Source organism: Pseudophryne corroboree, chromosome 7, assembly GCF_028390025.1.
Source record: "Pseudophryne corroboree isolate aPseCor3 chromosome 7, aPseCor3.hap2, whole genome shotgun sequence".
NCBI lineage: Eukaryota > Metazoa > Chordata > Amphibia > Anura > Myobatrachidae > Pseudophryne > Pseudophryne corroboree.
This window is the reverse complement of record NC_086450.1, coordinates 104,511,496-104,534,827: the sequence shown is the minus strand read 5'-3', so window position 1 is coordinate 104,534,827 and position 23,332 is coordinate 104,511,496. Positions and strand designations below refer to the sequence as shown.

The 23,332-nt window shown below is 48.8% G+C and overlaps 1 protein-coding gene across 1 annotated transcript in view; it reads left to right on the top strand.

Annotated features, from left to right (window-relative positions):
* PPIG (peptidylprolyl isomerase G) overlaps window positions 1-23,332 on the top strand; it is a 179,067-nt gene that overhangs the window by 29,594 nt on the left and 126,141 nt on the right. Inside the window, exons 4-5 of the mRNA XM_063933515.1 lie at window positions 13,911-14,018; window positions 14,104-14,148. Coding sequence (XP_063789585.1) covers window positions 13,911-14,018; window positions 14,104-14,148 — 153 coding nt within the window. The remainder of the gene's footprint in view (window positions 1-13,910; window positions 14,019-14,103; window positions 14,149-23,332) is intronic.

Below are 23,332 nucleotides of genomic sequence, written 5' to 3'. Positions count from 1 at the left end.
ACAATCATGTTGAAAATCCGTGGATGAAGGCACCACTCTCCCGGATGCATGTCCTGGCGACTGAGATAATCTGCTTCCCAGTTCTCCACACCTGGAATGAACACTGCCGAGAGAATGATGTCTCGTCTTTCTGCCCACAACAAGATTTTTGTGGCTTCCTTTAACGCCATCCTGCTCTTTGTTCCGCCTTGACTGTTTATGTAAGCCGTCGTCGTGACATTGTCTGACTGAATCCTGATGTGTTGTTTCATGACTAGGTCTTCTGCTAAGAGAAGTGCATTGTAAACTGCTCTTAGTTCGAGGATATTTATGGGTAGTTTGCTCTCCTGTAGCGTCCACCGTCCTTGAAACTGATGGTCCTCTAGGACGGCTCCCCAACCTCTGAGACTGGCGTCCGTCGTCCGGATACTCCAATCCCAAATGCCGAATTTCTTACCGGCTGTAAGGTTCTTGTGTAACAACCACCATATCAAGGAGACCCGTACTTGTGGTTGAAGTCGGATTCTCCGATGGAGAAGCCAGTGCGAGCCTGCTCCCTGAGCAATGAGGTTTATTTGGAATGGTCGGGAATGAAGTCTGCCGTACTGGAGAGCTTCGAATGACGCCACCATCTTTTCGAGAAGTTGCACACAGAGGTGCAGAGAAACTTTTTGCGTCCTCAGTACCTGAGCCACTAATCGCTGTAAGTCCTGGACCTTGTTCTCTGGTAGGAACACACGTAATAGGACCGTGTCCAAGATGAGACCGAGGAATTGAATCCGTTGAGTCGGTATGAGGTTGGACTTTTGGAAATTGACTATCCATCCATGTTGAATTAGAAATTGATGGGATGTCCGAACATCCTTGAGCAGTCGATTCTGAGATGGAACCTTGATCAGTAAATCGTCCAGATAAGGTATAATCGTGACCCCCAACAGTCTCAGTCCTGCAACCATGATCGCCATGATCTTTGTGAAAGTTCTTGGGGCTGATGCTAGACCGAACGGCAAGGCCCGGAATTGGTAGTGATCCGCCACCAGTGCGAACCTTAAGTAAGCCAGATTGGAATATGCAGATATGCATCCTTTATGTCCATGGACACCATGAACTCGCCCTGTTCTAAACCTGCAATGACCGATTGGATTGATTCCATCTTGAATTTGTACACCCTTAAGAACTGGTTGAAAACTTTTAAATTGAGTATTGGTCTGACCGTCCCGTCTGGCTTTGGCACGACAAAAAGATTGGAATAGAACCCCGTTCCTCTCTGAGAAGCGGAAACCGGAATAATGACCTCTGCTTGTAGCAATTTGAGAATTGCTGCCCGTAGTGCCCCTGCTTTTTGAGGGCACTGAGGCAATCCTGTTGTAAAAAACTGACTGTGAGGCCTCTGTTGAAATTCCAGCTTGTATCCCTGAGAGATTAAGTTGTTCACCCAAAGTTCTGGTGAGGTTTTGGCCCAGATGTCCTAAAAACCTTCCAGTTGGCCGCCCACCAAGGGGGACCCCAGGTGAGCTGGGAGGCCGTCATGCCACGGTCTTGTCAGCAGGTTTATCGTGCTTTCTGGTTACTGCTTGTGAGCGGCCTCTACCTCTGCCCCCACGTGCTTGTGTACCGAAACCCCTTCCTCTGGCTCGAAAGGACTGAGATCTAAATGAAGTAAATGCTGGTCCCGAATAACCTCTCCTAGTCTGTGGAGCGGTTCTCGTATGAGTAGGCAGAAAAGTGGACTTCCCCGCTGTAGCCTGCGAAATCCACTTGTCTAATTCTGGTCCGAACAGCATTTCACTCCCAAAGGGGATGGATTCTACCGCCTTTTTGGTCTCTGAGTCTCCCTGCCATTCTCTGAACCATAAAATCCGTCTAGCCGATATGGCCGATGCAGATATGCACAATGCTATTCTGCTAATATCCTTAGAAGCTTGACATAAGTACGAAGCAGATTCCCGAATGTGTTCCGCCAGTTGGGTAATCTCTTCCAAACTGTTTTCCTCCTCAATAGCTTGTACAATACGGCCGGACCATGCACCCATGGCCTTGTTGACCCAAGCACAGACTATCGCAGGTCTCTGCGCTGCACCAGCTGCAACAAAAATTGACTTTAACGCAGTGTCAACTTTACGGTCTGACGCATCCTTTAAAGTAGTTACGTTAGGAATCGGTAAAATTGTCTTTTTTGACATCCTTCCTAGTGAGGCGTCCACTACCGGCGGAGTCTCCCACTTGTCCATTACACCCTTAGGTAGGGGATAAGTTACCTGAAACCGTTTCGGAAATTGAAACCGTTTGTCAGGTTGTTTCCAAGCCTCCTCTATCTGAGATTGGAGGGATTTAGGAATGGGAAACACTGCTGAACGCGGCTTCTGGGATTCGAACAAATCGTAATCTTCCGGCTCCCGTATTTCCTCGTCCTTAAAGCTTAGGATCTCTTTTACCGCGTCAATTAAGGAGTCTAGACCTGAGATTGCCGAATCCTCTTCTGGAAAGTCGGCGTCTAGGTTAGGTTCAATTAACTCGCCTTTCTCCGTATCAAGAAGAAAACCCTCTTCCTCTTCTGATTCTGGTATCATAGGGAGAGTTCTTTTAACAGCCTTGCACACACTTGTGTCTGCGTGTGCGGGCGGCGTTAACCTGATTAGAAATTCCTCCATCGTCTTTGAGAATCCCGCAGCCCATTCTGATTGCTGCTTGCGCGATTCTGCCATCTCCATGGAGATTCTATTAGCAAGGTTGTCTTCCCATGCCTTAGCCAGAGCACTGCTCCCCGGTGGCGCGTCCTTGTCTAAGCAGGAGTCGCACACCCCGGAGCTGCCAACCCGCGTGCTCTTCTTGTTACATATCGTACAAACATAACAGGTCTTGGTAGCCTTAGAGTGTTGTTTTGAAAACCCTGTACCAGGGTAACCCGCCGCGCTTTCACCCTTTAAACTAGGAAGAGAGACTGGGAGATGACGGAAGCCAAGGTATTGGATCCGGCTGGAATTACCTGTCCTTTTCATATATAAAAAGGAGCAGGCCAATATCTTTACTTTAATTAATTAAATAAAAAAAAATAAAAAACACCAGCAGACTCGCAATCCTCACACCCCAACTGTAAATCAGCTACGATGTTGGAGTTGGTATTCGCTTGCTTCCGTGAATTTTCTGCGGGATCTTTGAAACAGAAGTCACTTGAAAATATAAATTGTAAAGTAATATTACTTTTCAGGAGATCCTCATATACTGTAAATATATTTTACACCAGCAGAGGGAGCTGTTGCCTAACGATCACTCTGCTATATTTTACTATGCAGGCAGTGCAGCAGGGGGAGCTAATTCTGTAATAAGCAACCTTTTCCTTACTTTACTGGGGGGGAGGGGGAAGACCCATCCCTTATCACATTCTGGCGCCATAATCATTAAATATGGCCCCCACTAAATGTCTGCCCCACATATGCTTTCACTTCACTATAGTTTTTACTGGCTTGGTACTTTAAAAACACTTGCTGCTTTGGCTCGTCGCCCGCTGGCTGGCGTGCGCCGAGTCTGCCATCTGCGCTCGGCGAACAGACTTTTCCCCGCTACTATCTGGCGCGCTCCGGACCCGCTGGCCGGCGCGCGCCTTGACAGCCCCGTAGCGGCGCCTGTGCTCCGCTTCGGCTGACTGATTCGTCCTTGTGCAGCGCGCCTCTCTGCCGTCGCTCCCTGCTCACAGGGAGGAAGGGCTGAGTCCCGCGCCGCACTCTGCGCCCGCCGCTGTAGCTGCTATTTCTTTTATCAGGAGGCAGCAGTGATAGTAAAGACTTTCAAGAAAGAAAAATAAATAAATATATTAATAAATGACATGAAGTACCCTAGCCTAAGTTACGTCTTCCTTCAACCAGTACTCACTGTTAGAAGGTTGGAGGATCTCCTGTGGAGAGAGGCAGGTCCCTTCAATAGGGATCTTTGTCTCTCCAATATATATGTGTCTTTGTCTGCCTTTTAGTAGGTGGACGCAGCACACTCTTGGTATTTTAGTCAGGAGCTCAGTGCTCCCACGTGCTGTTACCTCCAGCACAATTTTTCAAACTGAGGGAGGAGGGATGTGAAGGGGGAGGAACCGGCTGTGCAGACTATACTAATTTTAGATTGTGCCACACCTCCGGTTCAAGGCTTCACACCCCTACTGTATAGGACTCCAGTGTCCCCTAGTGGATGAAAGAGAAAGGTAGCGCTACCTTCTCAAGATACGGAAACCCTCAGGGATCCTGCTGATCGCAAGCAGGAGACTACCTTGAAGTTCATTTATACACATTCTGGTACCTTACTCAGACCGGCGATAGCGTCGGCTTGGGTTTGTAGCGCTGTAGCAGCATGGACAGATACCTTATCGGCAGAAATTGAGACTTTGGATAAGGATACCATTTTATTGACCCTGGGTCATATTAAAGATGCTGTCTTATATATGAGAGATGCTCAAAGAGACATTGGCCTACTGGGTTCTAGAGTCAACGCTATGGCGATTTCTGCTAGACGAGTCCTATGGACCCGACAATGGACGGGTGATGCCGACTCGAAGAGGCGTATGGAGGTTTTACCTTACAAGGGTGAGGAATTGTTTGGGGAAGGTCTCTCGGACCTAGTTTCCACAGCCACGGCAGGAAAATCAACTTTTTTGCCTTATGTTTCCTCACAGCCTAAGAAAGCGCCACATTATCAGATGCAGTCCTTTCGGTCGCATAAAAACAAGAGCGTCCGGGGATCGTCCTTTCTTGCCAGAGGTAAGGGCAGGGGGAAGAAGCTGCCAATCACAGCTAGTTCCCAGGAGCAGAAGTCCTCCCCGGCCTCTACAAAATCCACTGCATGACGCTGGGGCTCCGCTGAGGGAGTTCGCCCCAGTGGGGGCACGTCTTCGACCTTTCAGCCACATCTGGGTTCACTCACAGGTGGATCCCTGGGCAATAGAAATTGTTTCCCAGGGTTACAAGCTGGAATTCGAAGAGGTGCCTCCTCGCCGCTTTTTCAAGTCGGCCCTACCAGCTTCTCTCCCAGAGAAGGAGATGGTTTTAAATGCAAATCAAAAATTGTCTTCAACAAGTGGTGGTCAAAGTTCCCCTGCTTCAACAAGGGATGGGGTATTACTCAACCCTGTTTGTAGTCCCAAAACCGGACGGTTCGGTCAGACCCATTCTAAATTTAAAATCCTTAAACCTATACTTAAAAAGGTTCAAGTTCAAGATGGAGTCGCTCAGAGCGGTCATCGCCAGCCTGGAAGGGGGGGATTATATGGTGTCCCTGGACATAAAGGATGCATACCTTCATGTTCCCATATATCCACCTCATCAGGCATACCTGAGATTTGCTGTACAGGATTGTCATTACCAATTTCAGACATTGCCGTTTGGGCTTTCCACGGCCCCGAGAATTTTCACCAAGGTAATGGCGGAAATGATGGTGCTCTTGCGCAAGCATGGCGGAAATGATGGTGCTCTTGCGCAAGCATGGTGTCACAATTATCCCGTACTTGGACGATCTCCTGATAAAAGCGAGATCACGAGAGCAGTTGCTGTACAGCGTATCACTCTCGCTGAAGGTGTTACAACAACACGGCTGGATTCTCAACATTCCGAAGTCACAGTTGGTTCCTACGACTCGTTTGGCCTTCTTAGGCATGATTCTGGATACGGATCAGAAAAGGGTTCATCTTCCGATAGAAAAAGCCCAGGAACTCATGACTCTGGTCAGGGACCTATTGAAGCCAAAAAGGGTGTCAGTGCATCACTGCACTCGTGTCCTGGGAAAGATGGTGGCGTCTTACGAGGTCATTCCCTTCGGCAGGTTCCATGCGAGGACTTTCCAATGGGACCTACTGGACAAGTGGTCCGGGTCACATCTACAGATTCATCAGATGATCCGCCTGTCCCCCAGGGCCAAGGTATCTCTCCTGTGGTGGCTGCAGAGTGCTCACCTTCTAGAGGGTCGCAGGTTCTGCATTCAGGACTGGATTCTGGTAACCACGGACGCGAGCCTCCGAGGTTGGGGAGCAGTCACACAGGGAAGAAACTTCTAAGGTCTCTGGTCAAGCCAGGAGGCTTGTCTTCACATCAACGTCCTGGAATTGAGGGCCATATACAACGCCCTTCGTCAAGCGGAGAATTTGCTTCTTGACCTACCGGTTCTGATTCAGTCAGACAACATCACCGCAGTGGCTCATGTAAACCGCCAAGGCGGAACAAAGAGCAGAGTGGCAATGGCGGAAGCTATCAGGATTCTTCGCTGGGCGGAAAATCATGTAAGCACACTGACAGCAGTGTTCATTCCAGGAGTGGACAACTGGGAAGCAGACTTCCTCAGCAGACACGATCTACATCCAGGAGAGTGGGGACTTCATCAGGAAGTCTTTGCACAGATTGTAAGTCTGTGGGGACTGCCCCAGATAGACATGATGGCGTCCCGCCTCAACAAGAAACTACAGAGGTATTGCGCCAGGTCAAGAGACCCTCAGGCGGTGGCAGTGGACGCCCTGGTGACACCGTGGGTGTTCCAGTCGGTCTATGTGTTTCCTCCTCTTCCTCTCATCCCCAAGGTGTTGAGAATAATAAGAAAAAGAGGAGTACAGACAATTCTCATTGTTCCAGATTGGCCGCGAAGGGCCTGGTATCTGGATCTGCAGGAAATGCTCACAGAAGATCTGTGGCCTCTTCCTCTAAGACAGGACCTGTTACAACAGGGGCCCTGTCAGTTCCAAGACTTACCGCGGCTGCGTTTGACGGCATGGCGGTTGAACGCCGGATCCTAGCGGAAAAAGGCATTCCGGATGAGGTCATTCCTACTCTGATAAAGGCTAGGAAGGACGTGACAGCAAAACATTATCACCGGATTTGGCGGAAGTATGTTTCTTGGTGTGAGTCCAGGAATGCTCCTCCGGAAGAATTCCATCTGGGCCATTTCCTTCACTTACTACAGACTGGAGTGAATTTGGGCCTAAAATTAGGCTCCATTAAGGTTCAGATTTCAGCCCTATCCATCTTCTTTCAGAAGGAATTGCCTTCTCTCCCAGAAGTACAGACTTTTGTCAAGGGAGTGTTGCATATTCAGCCTCCTTTTGTGCCTCCAGTGGCACCCTGGGACCTTAATGTGGTGTTGCGGTTCCTTAAGTCTCACTGGTTTGAACGACTTAAAACGGTGGAATTAAAATATCTCACTTGGAAAGTGGTCATGTTGTTAGCCTTGGCATCGGCTAGGTGAGTGTCGGAGTTGGCGGCTTTGTCTCACAAAAGCCCCTATCTGGTTTTCCATGTGGATAGAGCAGAATTGCGGACTCGTCCTCAATTCTTGCCCAAGGTGGTTTAATCTTTTCATATGAACCAACCTATTGTGGTGGCTGTGGCTACGCGAGACTTGGAGGATTCCGAGTCCCTTGATGTAGTCAGGGCTTTGAAAATTTACGTGGCCAGAACGGCTCGGGTCAGAGAAACAGAGGCACTGTTTGTCCTGTATGCAGCCAACAAGGTTGGCGCTCCTGCTTCTAAGCAGACTATTGCTCGCTGGATCTGTAACACAATTCAGCTGGCTCATTCTACTGCTGGATTGCCGTTACCAAAATCGGTTAAGGCCCATTCCACTAGGAAGGTGGGCTCTTCTTGGGCGGCTGCCCGAGGGGTCTCGGCATTACAGCTGTGCCGAGCTGCTACTTGGACGGGTTCAAACACCTTTGCAAAGTTTTACAAGTTTGATACCCTGGCTGAGGAAGACCTCATGTTTGCTCAATCGGTGCTGCAGAGTCCTCTGCACTCTCCCGCCCGTTTGGGAGCTTTGGTATAATCCCCATGGTCCTTACGGAGTCCCCAGCATCCTCTAGGACGTAAGAGAAAATAAGATTTTAAACCTACCGGTAAATCTTTTTCTCCTAGTCCGTAGAGGATGCTGGGCGCCCGTCCCAGTGCGGACTACATCTGCAAGACTTGTATATAGTTTTTGCTTACATAAGGGTTATGTTACAGTTTGATCAGTCTTGGGCTGATGCTGTTTTGTTTCATACTGTTAACTGGTTCATATATTCCAAGTTATACGGTGTGGAGGGTGTGGGCTGGTATGAATCTTCCCCTTAGATTAACAAAAATCCTTTCCTCGTACTGTCTGTCTCCTCTGGGCACAGTTTCTCTAACTGAGGTCTGGAGGAGGGTCATAGAGGGAGGAGCCAGTGCACACCCATACCTAAAGTTCTTTCTTAGTGGCCATGTCTCCTGCGGAGCCCGTCTATCCCCATGGTCCTTACGGAGTCCCCAGCAGCCTCTACGGACTAGGAGAAAAAGATTTACCGGTAGGTTTAAAATCTTATTTTCTCTAACGTCCTAGTGGATGCTGGGGACTCCGTCAGGACCATGGGGAATAGCGGGCTCCGCAGGAGACAGGGCACATCTAAAAAGCTTTTTAGGTCACATGGTGTGTACTGGCTCCTCCCCCCATGACCCCCCTCCAAGCCTCAGTTAGGTTTTTGTGCCCGTCCGAGAAGGGTGCAAACTGGATGGCTCTCTTAAGGAGCTGTTTAGTAAAGTTTTTTTTTAGGTTTCTAATCAGTGATTCCTGCTGGCGACAGGATCACTGCAACGAGGGACTTAGGGGAGAGACTTGCAACTCACCTGCGTGCAGGAGGATTGAAGTTTTAGGCTACTGGACACTGAGCTCCAGAGGGAGTCGGAACACAGGTCAGCCTGGGGTTCGTCCCGGAGCCGCGCCGCCGATCCCCCTTACAGACGCTGAAGAAAGACGGCGGAACGGAGGTCCGGAAACAGGCGGCAGAAGACTTCACAGTCTTCAGAGAGGTAGCGCACAGCACTGCAGCTGTGCGCCATTGTTGCTACACGGCTCACTGACACGGTCACGGAGGGTGCAGGGCGCTGCTGGGGGCGCCCTGGGCAGCAATATAAATACCTATTTGGCAAATAAATACATCACATATAGCCATTAAGGCTATATGTATGTATTTAACCCAGGCCAGTTTTCCTAATAACCGGGAGAAAAGCCCGCCGTGAAAGGGGCGGAGCTTATTCTCCTCAGCACTCAGCGCCATTTTCCTGACCAGCTCCGCTGGTGAGGAAGGCTCCCACTCTCCCCTGCACTACAGAAACAGGGTTAAAGAGAAGGGGGGCATAAATTGGCGATATAATTATATATTAAGAGCCCATATATAGAAACAACACCTTCTAGGGTTGTTATATACATTATGGCGCTTTTGGTGTGTGCTGGCAAACTCTCCCTCTGTCTCCCCAAAGGGCTAGTGGGTCCTGTCCTCTATCAGAGCATTCCCTGTATGTGTGTGCTGTAGGTCGGTACGTGTGTGTCGACATGTATGAGGAAAATGTTGGTGAGGAGACGGAGAAAATTGCCTGTAATGGTGATGTCACTCTCTAGGGAGTCGACACCAGAATGGATGGCTTACTTATGGAATTACGTGATAATGTCAACACGCTGCAAGCCGGTTGACGACATGAGACAGCCGGCGGACAAATTAGTATCGGTCCAGGCGTCTCAGACACCGTCAGGGGCTTGTAAAAACGCCCAATTACCTCAGTCGGTCGACAGACACTGACACGGACACTGACCCCAGTGTCGACGGTGAAGAAACAAACGTATTTTTCCTTTAGGGCCACAAGTTACATGTTAAGGGCAATGAAGGAGGTGTTACGTATTTCTGATACCACAAGTACCACAAATAAGGGTATTTTGTAGGGTGGGAATAAACTACTTGTAGTTTTGCCTGAATCAGATAAATTAAATGAAGTGTGTGATGATACGTGGGGTTCCTCCGACAGAAAGTTATGGGCGGTATACCCTTTTTCCCGCCAGTAGTAAGGGCGAGTTGGAAAACACACCTTAGGGTGGACAAGGCGCTCACACGCTTATAAAAAACATGGCGTTACCGTTTCCAGATACGGCCGCCCTCAAGGAGCCAGCTGATAGGAAGCTGGAAAATATCATAACAGTATATACACACATACTGGTGTTATACTACGACCAGCAATCGCCTCAGCCTGGATGTGCAGCGCTGAGGGGGCTTGGTCGGATTTCCTGACTGAAAATTTTGATACCCTTGACAGGGACAGGATTTTATTGTCTATAGAGCATTTTAAGGATGCATTTCTATATATGTGTGATGCGCAGAGGCATATTTGCATTCTGGCATCAAGAGTAAATGTGATGTACATATCTGCCAGACGAAGACACGACCGTGGTCAGGTGAGGCAGATTCCAGACGGCATATGGAAGTATTGCCGTATAAAGGGGCGGTCCATTGGACCTGGTGGCCATGGCAACAGCTGAAAAATCCACCTTTTGTTACCCCGAGTCACATATTGGCAGAAAAGGACACAGTCTTTTCAGTCTCAGTCCTTTCGTCCCCATACGGGCAGGCGGGCGAAGGCCAGTCATATCTGCCCAGGGGGAGAGGAAAGGGAAGAAGACTGCAGCAAGCAGCTCATTCCCAGGAACAGAAGCTCCTCACGGCTTCTGCCAAGTCCGCAGCATAACGCTGGGGCCGTACAAGCGGACTCAGGTGCGGTAGGGGGTCATCTCAAGAGTTTCAGCAACACTCGCAAGGGAACTCCGGGATCCTACATGTAATATCCCAGGTGTACATTGGAAATTCGAGACGTCTCCCCCTCACACAATTCACAGGCTGTATTCCCAGCAGGTGATAATCAAAGTACCCTTCTTACAACAAGGAAGGGGGTAGTATTCCACACTATATTGTGGTACTGAAGCCAACCGGCTCGGTGAGATCTGAAATATTTGAACACTTACATACAAGCGTTCAAATCAAGATGGAGTCACTCGGAGCAGTGATAGCGAACCAGGAAGAAGGGGACGATATGATGTCACTGGATATCAGGGACGTTTACCTACAGGTCCAAATTTGCCCTTCTCACCAAGGGTACTTCAGGTTCCTGGTACAGAACTGTCACTATCAGTTCAGACGCTGCCGTTTGGATTGTCCACGGCGCCCCGGGTCTTTACCAAGGTAATGGCCGGAATGATGATTTTTCTTAAAAGAAACATGGACGCTTTCCTGATAAGGGCAAGGTCCAGAGAACAGTTGGAGGTCGGAGTAGCACTATCTTAAGTAGTTCTACGACAGCACGAGTGGATTCTAAATATTCCAAAATCGCAGCTTTTTCCGACGACACGTCTACTGTTCCTAGGGAAGATTCTGGACACAGTCCAGAAAAACGTGTTTCTCCCAGTGGAGAAAACCAGGGAGTTATCCGAGCTAATCGGGATCCTCCTAAAACCAGGAAAAGTGTCAGTGCATCATTGCACAAGAGTCCTGGTAAAAATGGTGGCTTATTACGAAGCAATTCCATTCGGCAGATTTCCCGCAAGAACTCTTCAGTGGGATCTGCTGGACAAATGGTCCGGATCGCATCCTCAGATGCATCAGCGGATAACCCTATATCCAAGGAAAAGGGTGTCTCTCCTGTGGTGATTACAGAGTGCTCATCTTCTAGAGGGCCGCAGATTCGGCATTCAGGATTGGATGCCGGTGACCACGGAGGCCAGCCTGAGAGGCTGGGGAACAGTCACACAGGGAAAAAATTTCCAGGGAAGTGTGATTAAGTCCACATAAATAAGCTTAGAGCAAATTTATAATGCTCTAAACTTAGCTAGACCTCTGCTTCAAGGTCAGCCGGTATTGATCCAGTGGGATAACATCACGGCAGTCGCCCACGTAAACAGAAGGGCGGCACAAGAAGCAGGAGGGCAGTGAAAACTGCAAGGATTTTTCGCTAGGCGGAAAATCATGTGATAGCACTGTCAGCAGTGTTCTTTCCGGGAGTGGACGACTGGGAAGCAGACTTCCTCAGCAGGCATGACCTCCACCCGGGAGAGTGGAAACTTCATAGGGAAGTTTTTCAACATGATTGTGGACCGTTGGCAAAGACCAAAGGTGGACATGATGGCGTCCCGCCCGAACAAAAAACGGGACAGGTATTCCGCCAGGTCATGAGACCTTCAGGCGATAGCTGTGGATGTTCTGGTAACACCGTGGGTGTACCAGTCTGTGTATGTGTTCCCTCCTCTGTTTCTCATAACCAGGGTATTGAGAATTATAAGACATAGAGGAGTATGAACTATACTAGTGGCTCCGGATTGGCCAAGAGGGACTTGGTACCCGGAACTTCAAGAAATGCTCACAGAGGACTAAGGGCCTGGGGAGCTAAGAAGGGACTTGATTCAGCAAGTACCATGTCTATTCCAAGACTTACCGCGGCTGCGTTTGACGGCATGGCGGTTGAATGCCGGATCCTGAGGGGAAAAGGCATTCCATAAGAGGTCATACCTACCCTGGTCAAAGCCAGGAAGGAGGTGACCGCACAACGTCATCACCACATGTGGTGAAAATATGTTGCGTGGGTGAGGCCAGGAAGGCTCCACGACGGAAATTCAACTAGGTCGATTTCTACACTTCCTGAAAACAGGAGTGTTTTGGACCTCAAATTGGGGTTCATTAACATTTAAATTTCGGCCCTGTAGATTTTCTCCCAGAAAGAATTGACTTCAGTTCCTGAAGTCCAGATTGTAAAGGATGTATTGCATATACAGCTTTTTTGTGCCCCTAGGGGCACCGTGAGATCTCAACATAGTGTTGGGATTTCTTAAAATCATATTGGTTTGAACCGCTCAAATCTGTGGATTTGAAATATCTCACATGGAAAGTGACCATGCTGTTGACAAATATCTCACATGGGAAGTGACCATGTTGTTAGCCCTGGCCTCGGCCAGGCGATTGTCAGAATGGGCGGCTTTGTCTTACAAAAGCCCATATTAAAATTTTCCATTTGAACAGGACAGAACTGGGACTCGTCTCCAGTTTCTTCATAAAGGGGTGTCAGCGTTTTCACCTGAAACAGCCTCTTGTGGTGCCTGCGGCTACTGGGGACTTGGAGGACTCCAAGTTGCTGGACGTGGTCAGGGCCCTAAAAATATATATATATATATATATATATATATATATATAGTTAGGACGGCTGGAGTCAGAAAGTCTGACTTGCTGTTTATACTGTATACACCCAACAAGCTGGGTGCTCATGCTTCTAAGCAGTCTATTGCACGCTGGATTTGTAGTACAATTCAGCTTGCACATTCTGTGGCAGGCCTGCCACAGACGAAATATGTAGATGCCCATTCCACAAGGAAGGTGGGCTCATCCTGGGCGGCTGCCCGAGGAGTCTCGGCATTACAACTTTGCCGAGCAGCTACGTGGTCAGGGGAGAACACGTTTGTAAAATTTTACAAATTTTGATACTCTGGCTAAGGAGGACCTGGAGTTCTCTCATTCGGTGCTGCAGAGTCATCCGCACTCTCCCGCCCGTTTGGGAGCTTTGGTATAATCCCCATGGTCCTGACGGAGTCCCCAGCATCCACTAGGACGTTAGAGAAAATAAGAATTTACTTACCGATAATTCTATTTCTCGTAGTCCGTAGTGGATGCTGGGCGCCCATCCCAAGTGCGGATTGTCTGCAATGCTTGTACATAGTTATTGTTACAAAAAATCGGGTTATTACTATTGTTGTGAGCCATCTTTTCGGAGGCTACTTCGTTTTGTTATCATACTGTTAACTGGGTTCAGATCACAAGTTGTACGGTGTGATTGGTGTGGCTGGTATGAGTCTTACCCGGGATTCAAGATCCTTCCTTATTGTGTACGCTCGTCCGGGCACAGTACCTGACTGAGGCTTGGAGGGGGGTCATGGGGGGAGGAGCCAGTACACACCATGTGACCTAAAAAGCTTTTTAGATGTGCCCAGTCTCCTGCGGAGCCCGCTATTCCCCATGGTCCTGACGGAGTCCCCAGCATCCACTACGGACTACGAGAAATAGAATTATCGGTAAGTAAATTCTTATTATTCTTTGTCTACATTGTTGACAATTGCTAATGTATGTTAATTAACTCTATTTTCTCGTTTAGGTGAAAAGGGCATTGGCAAAAGCACACAAAAGCCGCTGCATTACAAAAACTGCTTGTTTCATAGAGTGGTGAAAGATTTTATGATCCAGGGAGGGGATTTTAGTGAAGGTATGCAGTACTTTTTCTGGTTTGGGACGTTCTGTTTTATGGGATTGTTACATTTTATATTCTATTTTTATTTTTGCATTTTCAGGGAATGGAAGAGGTGGAGAATCTATATATGGAGGATTTTTTGAAGGTAAGAAAAAGAACTCTAGGTTTCAGTAATTTTGGGAGTTTGTACTGCATATAGTTGTAAACAAAAACTACTGGAAGTAAGCCAAATAAAAGGTACAGGACATCCTTTCTCCAGCATCTATAAGGGATATTGGGGGAAACTAGTACGAAGGGGGTATAGACGGGGTCCAAAGGAGCCAGTGCACTTTAAATTTTTTCAACTGGGTGTGCTGGCTCCTCCCCTCTATGCCCCCTCCCACAGGCAGTTTAGAAAAAAGTGCCCTCAGGAGAGGATGTACATCTCTGCAGCTCCAGAGTTTTTTCTTCAATTTCATTTAAAACTGTAATTATTTTCGGTGTGCTGTCTGGGCAACTGCATACCTGCACCATGGGAGTTAGGGGGCGGTGGTCACAGGCCTTGCGAGGTGCAGAGCTGCTTCCCCACTGCAGGACCACCGTCCTGAGGGGCAATGCGCCTTGGCGGTCAGTCGCAGCACGCCGCACACCCCTGATGTTGCCTGAAGGTGACATCGGTGGCGAGTACACACCGGGGACCCTGCTAGGGGGGTCCCCGGTTCAAAGTGTGGCTGACCACGGGCGCGGCATACGGGACCCTCCCTGGTTGGACCCGCTAGGATCCACCGTGTGTACACTGGCACAAAACTGCTTAACTAAGCACTTGTGTGAGGTTTTAAGCTTATTTGGAGACTGGGTTAACATTAAGTTACTGTGTTATTCCTGGGTTAATAGCGCTGGGGTGTGTGCTGGCATACTCTCTCTCTGTCTGTCCAAAGGGCCTTATGGGGGAAGTGTCTTCAGATGAGCATTCCCTGAGTGTGTGGTGTGTCGATATGTGTGTGTCGACATGTCTGAGGTAAAAGGCTCCCCTAAGGAGGAGATAGAGCAAATATGTGTGTGTGAGGCTGTGTCCGTCGACAACGCCGACACCTGTTTGGATATGTGTAATTAAGTGCTAAGGTGAATTTATTGCACAAAAGATTAGAGAACAGACAGGAAATCTACCCATGTCTGTCCCTATGTCGCAGAGACCTTCAGAGTCTCTCAATGCTCACTATCCAAAATAATAAACACTGATATCGACACGGAAGTTGACTCCAGTGTCGACTACGATAATGCAAAGTTACAGCCAAAATGGCAGAAAAGTATTTAATATATGATTATTGTAATAAAAGATGATTTGCATATCACTGATGACTCATCTGTCCCTGACACAAGGGTACACATGTTTAAGGGGAAGAAAGCTGAGATAAATTTCCCTCCTCTCATGATGAAAAAGAGCGGGAATCTCCAGACAAGAGACTGCAGTTTCCCACAAAGAATTCTCAGGCAGTATCCTTTCCCTACTAGGGCCAGGATAGGATGGGAATCTTCCCCTAGGGTGTCACGTTTGCCCAAAAGGTAGCCCAGACGTAACAGCTATTCTCAGAGATCCTGCAGATAGTGTGCACATTCTGGTACACTACTCAGACCGGCGATTGTGTCGGCATGGGTTTATAGCGCTGTGGCAGCATGGACAGGTACCTTATCAGCAGAGATTGAGACCCTAGTATGTAGATATATGTATATATATATATATATATATATATATATATATATATATATATATATATATTAAAGATGCTGTCTTAAGAGATATATATAGATATGAAACATGCCCAAAGAGACATGAGTATACTGGGTCCTAGAGTCAAAGCTATGTCGATTTCTGCTTGACGTGTCCTGTAGAATATGCAATGGACAGATGATGCCGACTTAAGAGGCATATGGAAGGCTGAGGATTGTGTGGAGAAGAGTTCTCGGACCTGGTCTCCACAGCTATAGCTGGTAATTCTGATATTTTGCCTTATATTCCTGCACAGCCTAGGAAAGCACGACATTATCAAATGCAGCCTTTCGAACAAAGAAACAAGAAAGTTCGAGGTGCGTCCTTTCTTGCCAGAGGCGGGGGCAGAGGAAAGAAGCTGCACAATACAGCTAGTTCCCAGGAACAGAAGTCCTCCCCGGCCTCTACAAAAATCCACCGCATGTCGCTGGGGCTCCACAGGCGGAGCTAGGCCCGGTGGGGGCACGCCTTCGTACGTTCAGCCACAAGTGGGTTCACTCCCTGTTAGATCCCTGGGCAATAGATATTGTGTCTCAGGGATACAAGCTGGACTTTGAGAAGATGCCCCCTCACCGACGGCCCTGCCGGCTTCCCCCCACGAGAGGGAAACAGTGTTAACTGCAATTCACAAATTGTATCTTCAACAGGTGGTGGTCAAGGTTCCCCTCCTTCAACAAGGAGGGGGTTATTATTCGACCATGTGGTAGTCCCGAAACCGGACGGTTCGGTCAGACCCATATTGAATTTAAAATTCCTGAACATATACCTGAAAAGGTTCAAGTTCAAGATGGAATCGCTAAGAGCGGTCATTGCAAGCCTGAAAGGGGGAGATTTTATGGTGACTCGGGACATAAAGGATGCATACCTTCATGTCCCCATTTATCCACCTCATCAGGCGTACCTCAGAATTGCGGTACGGGATTGTCATTACCAATTTCAGACGTTGCCGTTTGGTCTCTCCACGGCCCCGAGAGTTCACCAAGGTAATGGCGGAAATGATGGTGCTCCTGCGGAAGCAAGGTGTCACTATTATCACGTACTTGGACGATCTCCTCATAAAAGCGAGATCAAGAGAGCAGTGGCTGAACAGCGTATCACTTTCTCTGGAAGTGTAACGGCAACACGGCTGGATTCTATATTTCTCTATCGTCCTAGTGGATGCTGGGGTTCCTGAAAGGACCATGGGGAATAGCGGCTCCGCAGGAGACAGGGCACAAAAAGTAAAGCTTTTCCAGATCAGGTGGTGTGCACTGGCTCCTCCCCCTATGACCCTCCTCCAGACTCCAGTTAGATTTTTGTGCCCGGCCGAGAAGGGTGCAATCTAGGTGGCTCTCCTAAAGAGCTGCTTAGAAAAAGTTTAGCTTAGGTTTTTTATTTTACAGTGAGTCCTGCTGGCAACAGGATCACTGCAACGAGGGACTGAGGGGAGAAGAAGTGAACTCACCTGCGTGCAGGATGGATTGGCTTCTTGGCTACTGGACATCAGCTCCAGAGGGACGATCACAGGTACAGCCTGGATGGTCACCGGAGCCGCGCCGCCGGCCCCCTTGCAGATGCTGAAGTCAGAAGAGGTCCAAAATCGGCGGCTGAAGACTCCTGCAGTCTTCTAAAGGTAGCGCACAGCACTGCAGCTGTGCGCCATTTTCCTCTCAGCACACTTCACACGCAGTCACTGAGGGTGCAGGGCGCTGGGGGGGGGGGCGCCCTGGGAGGCAAATGTAACCTATATAAAGGCTAAAAATACCTCACATATAGCCCCCAGAGGCTATATGGAGATATTTAACCCCTGCCTGGATTCACTAAATAGCGGGAGACGAGCCCGCCAAAAAAGGGGCGGGGCCTATCTCCTCAGCACACGGCGCCATTTCCTCTCACAGCTCCGCTGGTCAGGACGGCTCCCAGGTCTCTCCCCTGCACTGCACTACAGAAACAGGGTAAAACAGAGAGGGGGGGCAAATTTATGGCGATATTTTTATATATATAAAGCAGCTATAAGGGAGCACTTATTATAAGGCTATCCCTGTTATATATAGCGCTTTTGGTGTGTGCTGGCAAACTCTCCCTCTGTCTCCCCAAAGGGCTAGTGGGTCCTGTCTTCGTTAGGAGCATTCCCTGTGTGTCTGCTGTGTGTCGACATGTATGAGGACGATATTGGTGTGGAGGCGGAGCAATTGCCAAATATGAGGATGTCACCCCCTAGGGAGTCGACACCAGAATGGATGCCTTTATTTATGGAACTACGGGATAGTGTCAACACGCTAAAGCAGTCGTTTGACGACATGAGACGGCCGGACAATCAATTAGTGCCTGTCCAGGCGACTCAAACACCGTCAGGGGCTGTAAAACGCCCTTTGCCTCAGTCGGTCGACACAGACCCAGACACAGGCACTGACTCCAGTGGTGACGGTGACGAATCAACCGTATTTTCCAGTAGGGCCACACGTTATATGATTTTGGCAATGAAGGAGGCGTTACATTTAGCTGATACTACAGGTACCACTAAACAGGGTATTATGTGGGGTGTGAAAAAACTACCTATAGTTTTTCCTGAATCAGAAGAATTAAATGACGTGTGTAATGAAGCGTGGGTTGCTCCTGATAAAAAGCTGAAAATTTCAAAGAAATTATTGGCATTATACCCTTTCCCGCCAGAGGTTAGGGAGCGCTGGGAAACATCTCCTAGGGTGGACAAGGCGCTAAAACGCTTATCTAAACAAGTGGCGTTACCCTCTCCTGAGACGGCCGCACTTAAAGATCCATCAGATAGGAGGATGGAAAATATCCAAAAAAGTATATACACACATGCAGGTGTTATACTACGACCAGCTATAGCGACTGCCTGGATGTGCAGTGCTGGGGTAGTTTGGTCAGAGTCCCTGATTGAAAATATTGATACCCTGGACAGGGACAATATTTTACTGTCGTTAGAACAAATAAAGGATGCATTTCTTTATATGCGTGATGCACAGAGGGATATCTGCACACTGGCATCACGGGTAAGTGCTATGTCCATTTCGGCCAGAAGAGCTTTATGGACGCGACAGTGGACAGGCGATGCGGATTCAAAACGGCATATGGAAGTTTTGCCGTATAAAGGGGAGGAGTTATTTGGAGTCGGTCTATCAGATTTGGTGGCCACGGCTACAGCCGGGAAATCCACCTTTCTACCTCAAGTCACTCCCCAACAGAAAAAGGCACCGACTTTTCAACCGCAGCCCTTTCGTTCCTTTAAAAATAAGAGAGCAAAGGGCTATTCATATCTGCCACGAGGCAGAGGTCGAGGGAAGAGACAGCAACAGGCAGCTCCTTCCCAGGAACAGAAGCCCTCCCCGGCTTCTACAAAAGCCTCAGCATGACGCTGGGGCTTCTCAAGCGGACTCGGGGACGGTGGGCGGTCGTCTCAAAAATTACAGCGCGCAGTGGGCTCACTCGCAAGTAGATCCCTGGATCCTGCAGATAATATCTCAGGGGTACAGGTTGGAATTAGAGACAGATCCACCTCGCCGTTTCCTGAAGTCTGCTTTACCAACGTCCCCCTCCGAAAGGGAGACGGTTTTGGAAGCCATTCACAAGCTGTACTCTCAGCAGGTGATAGTCAAGGTACCTCTTCTACAACAAGGGAAGGGGTATTATTCCACTCTTTTTGTGGTACCGAAGCCGGATGGCTCGGTAAGGCCTATTCTAAATCTGAAGTCCTTGAACCTGTACATAAAGAAGTTAAAGTTCAAAATGGAGTCACTCAGAGCAGTGATAGCGAACCTGGAAGAGGGGGATTTTATGGTATCCTTGGACATCAAGGATGCGTATCTCCACGTTCCAATTTACCCCTCACACCAGGGGTACCTCAGGTTCGTTGTACAAAACTGTCACTATCAGTTTCAGACGCTGCCGTTCGGATTGTCCACGGCACCTCGGGTCTTTACAAAGGTAATGGCCGAGATGATGATTCTTCTTCGAAGAAAAGGCATATTAATTATCCCATACTTGGACGATCTCCTAATAAGAGCAAGGTCCAGAGAACAGCTAGAGATGGGATTAGCACTGTCTCAAGAAGTGCTAAAACAGCACGGGTGGATTCTGAATATTCCAAAATCCCAGTTAATGCCGACAACTCGTCTGCTGTTCCTAGGGATGATTCTGGACACGGTTCAGAAAAAGGTTTTTCTCCCGGAGGAAAAAGCCAAGGAGTTATCCGAGCTTGTCAGGAACCTCCTAAAACCAGGAAAGGTGTCTGTACATCAATGCACAAGAGTCCTGGGAAAAATGGTGGCTTCTTACGAAGCAATTCCATTCGGCAGATTCCACGCAAGAATTTTCCAAAGGGATCTGTTGGACAAATGGTCAGGGTCGCATCTTCAGATGCACCTGCGGATAACCCTGTCTCCAAGGACAAGGGTGTCTCTTCTGTGGTGGTTGCAGAGTGCTCATCTATTGGAGGGCCGCAGATTCGGCATACAGGATTGGATCCTGGTGACCACGGACGCCAGCCTGAGAGGCTGGGGAGCAGTCACACAAGGAAGAAACTTCCAGGGAGTATGGACGAGCCTGGAAACGTCTCTTCACATAAACATTCTGGAACTAAGAGCAATCTACAATGCTCTAAGCCAGGCAAAACCTCTGCTTCAGGGAAAACCGGTGTTGATCCAGTCGGACAACATCACGGCAGTCGCCCATGTGAACAGACAGGGCGGCACAAGAAGCAGGAGTGCAATGGCAGAAGCTGCAAGGATTCTTCGCTGGGCAGAGAATCATGTGATAGCACTGTCAGCAGTGTTCATCCCGGGAGTGGACAACTGGGAAGCAGACTTCCTCAGCAGACACGATCTTCACCCGGGAGAGTGGGGACTTCATCCAGAAGTCTTCCACATGCTGGTAACCCGTTGGGAAAGACCAATGGTGGACATGATGGCGTCTCGCCTCAACAAAAAACTGGACAGGTATTGCGCCAGGTCAAGAGATCCGCAGGCAATAGCTGTGGACGCGCTGGTAACGCCTTGGGTGTACCAGTCGGTGTATGTGTTTCCTCCTCTGCCTCTCATACCAAAAGTATTGAGAATTATACGGCAAAGAGGCGTAAGAACGATACTAGTGGTTCCGGATTGGCCAAGAAGGACTTGGTATCCGGAACTTCAAGAGATGATCACGGAAGATCCGTGGCCTCTACCTCTAAGGAGGGACTTGCTTCAGCAGGGTCCCTGTCTGTTTCAAGACTTACCGCGGCTGCGTTTGACGGCATGGCGGTTGAACGCCGGATCCTAAAGGAAAAAGGCATGCCGGAAGAAGTCATTCCTACTTTGATTAAAGCAAGGAAGGAAGTAACCGTGCAACATTATCACCGAATTTGGCGAAAATATGTTGCGTGGTGCGAAGATCGGAGTGCTCCGACGGAGGAATTTCAACTGGGTCGATTCCTACATTTCCTGCAATCAGGATTGTCTATGGGTCTCAAATTGGGATCTATTAAGGTTCAAATTTCGGCCCTGTCGATTTTCTTTCAAAAAGAATTGGCTTCAGTCCCTGAAGTCCAGACCTTTGTTAAGGGAGTGCTGCATATACAGCCTCCTGTGGTGCCTCCAGTGGCACCGTGGGATCTCAATGTGGTTTTGGACTTTCTAAAATCTCATTGGTTTGAACCACTAAAAAAGGTGGATTTGAAATATCTCACATGGAAAGTGACCATGCTTCTAGCCCTGGCTTCGGCCAGGAGAGTGTCAGAACTGGCAGCTTTATCTTACAAAAGCCCATATCTGATTTTCCATTCGGACAGGGCAGAACTGCGGACTCGTCCGCATTTTCTCCCTAAGGTGGTGTCAGCATTTCATCTGAACCAGCCTATTGTAGTGCCTGCGGCTACAAGTGACTTGGAGGACTCCAAGTTACTGGACGTTGTCAGAGCATTAAAAATATATATTGCAAGGACAGCTGGAGTCAGAAAATCTGACTCGTTGTTTATATTGTATGCACCCAACAAGATGGGTGCTCCTGCGTCTAAGCAGACGATTGCTCGTTGGATCTGTAGCACAATCCAACTTGCACATTCTGTGGCAGGCCTGCCACAGCCTAAATCTGTAAAGGCCCACTCCACAAGGAAGGTGGGCTCATCTTGGGCGGCTGCCCGAGGGGTCTCGGCATTACAACTTTGCCGAGCAGCTACGTGGTCAGGGGAGAACACGTTTGTAAAATTTTACAAATTTGATACTCTGGCTAAGGAGGACCTGGAGTTCTCTCATTCGGTGCTGCAGAGTCATCCGCACTCTCCCGCCCGTTTGGGAGCTTTGGTATAATCCCCATGGTCCTTTCAGGAACCCCAGCATCCACTAGGACGATAGAGAAAATAAGATTTTACTTACCGATAAATCTATTTCTCGGAGTCTGTAGTGGATGCTGGGCGCCCATCCCAAGTGCGGATTATCTGCAATAATTGTACATAGTTATTGTTAACAAATTCGGGTTATTGTTGAAGGAAGCCATCTTTCAGAGGCTCCGCTGTTATCATACTGTTAACTGGGTTTAGATCACAAGTTGTACGGTGTGATTGGTGTGGCTGGTATGAGTCTTACCCGGGATTCAAAATCCTCCCTTATTGTGTACCCTCGTCCGGGCACAGTACCTAACTGGAGTCTGGAGGAGGGTCATAGGGGGAGGAGCCAGTGCACACCACCTGATCTGGAAAAGCTTTACTTTTTGTGCCCTGTCTCCTGCGGAGCCGCTATTCCCCATGGTCCTTTCAGGAACCCCAGCATCCACTACGGACTCCGAGAAATAGATTTATCGGTAAGTAAAATCTTATTATTCCAAAGTCGCAGTTGGTTCCTACAGCTCATCTGCCTCTCCTAGGCATGATCCTAGACACAGACCAGAAAAGGGTTTATCTCCCGATAGAGAGAGCTCAGGAGCTCGTGACACTGGTCAGGAATCTATTAAAACCAAAACAGGTGTCAGTGCATCACTGCACTCGAGTCCTGGGAAGGATGATGGCATCATACGAGGCCATTCCCTTCGGCAGGTTCCATGCGAGGACCTTCCAATGGGACTTACTGGACAAGTGGTCTGGATCACATCTTCAGATGCATCGGTTAATCACCCTATCCCCCAGGGCCAGGGTGTCTCTCCTGTGGTGGCTGCAGAGTGCTCACCTTCTCGAAGGTCGCAGATTCGGCATTCAGGACTGGGTACTGGTGACCACGGATGCAAGCCTCCGAGGGTGGGGGGGGCAGTCACATAGGGAAGAAATTTCCAAGGGCTGTGGTCAAGTCAGGAGACTTGCCTTCACATCAACATCCTGGAACTAAGGGCCATATACAACGCCCTACGTCAAGCGGAGTCCCTGCTTCGCGACCAACCGGTTCTGATTCAGTCAGACAATATCACCGCAGTGGCTCATGTAAACCGCCAAGGCAGCACAAGGAGCAGGGTGGCGATGGTAGAAGCCACCAGAATTCTTCGCTGGGCGGAGAATCACGTAAGAGCACTGTCAGCAGTGTTCATTCCGGGAGTGGACAACTGGGAAGCAGACTTCCTCAGCAGGCACGACCTCCACCCGGGAGATTGGGGACTTCATCAAGAAGTCTTCACGCAGATT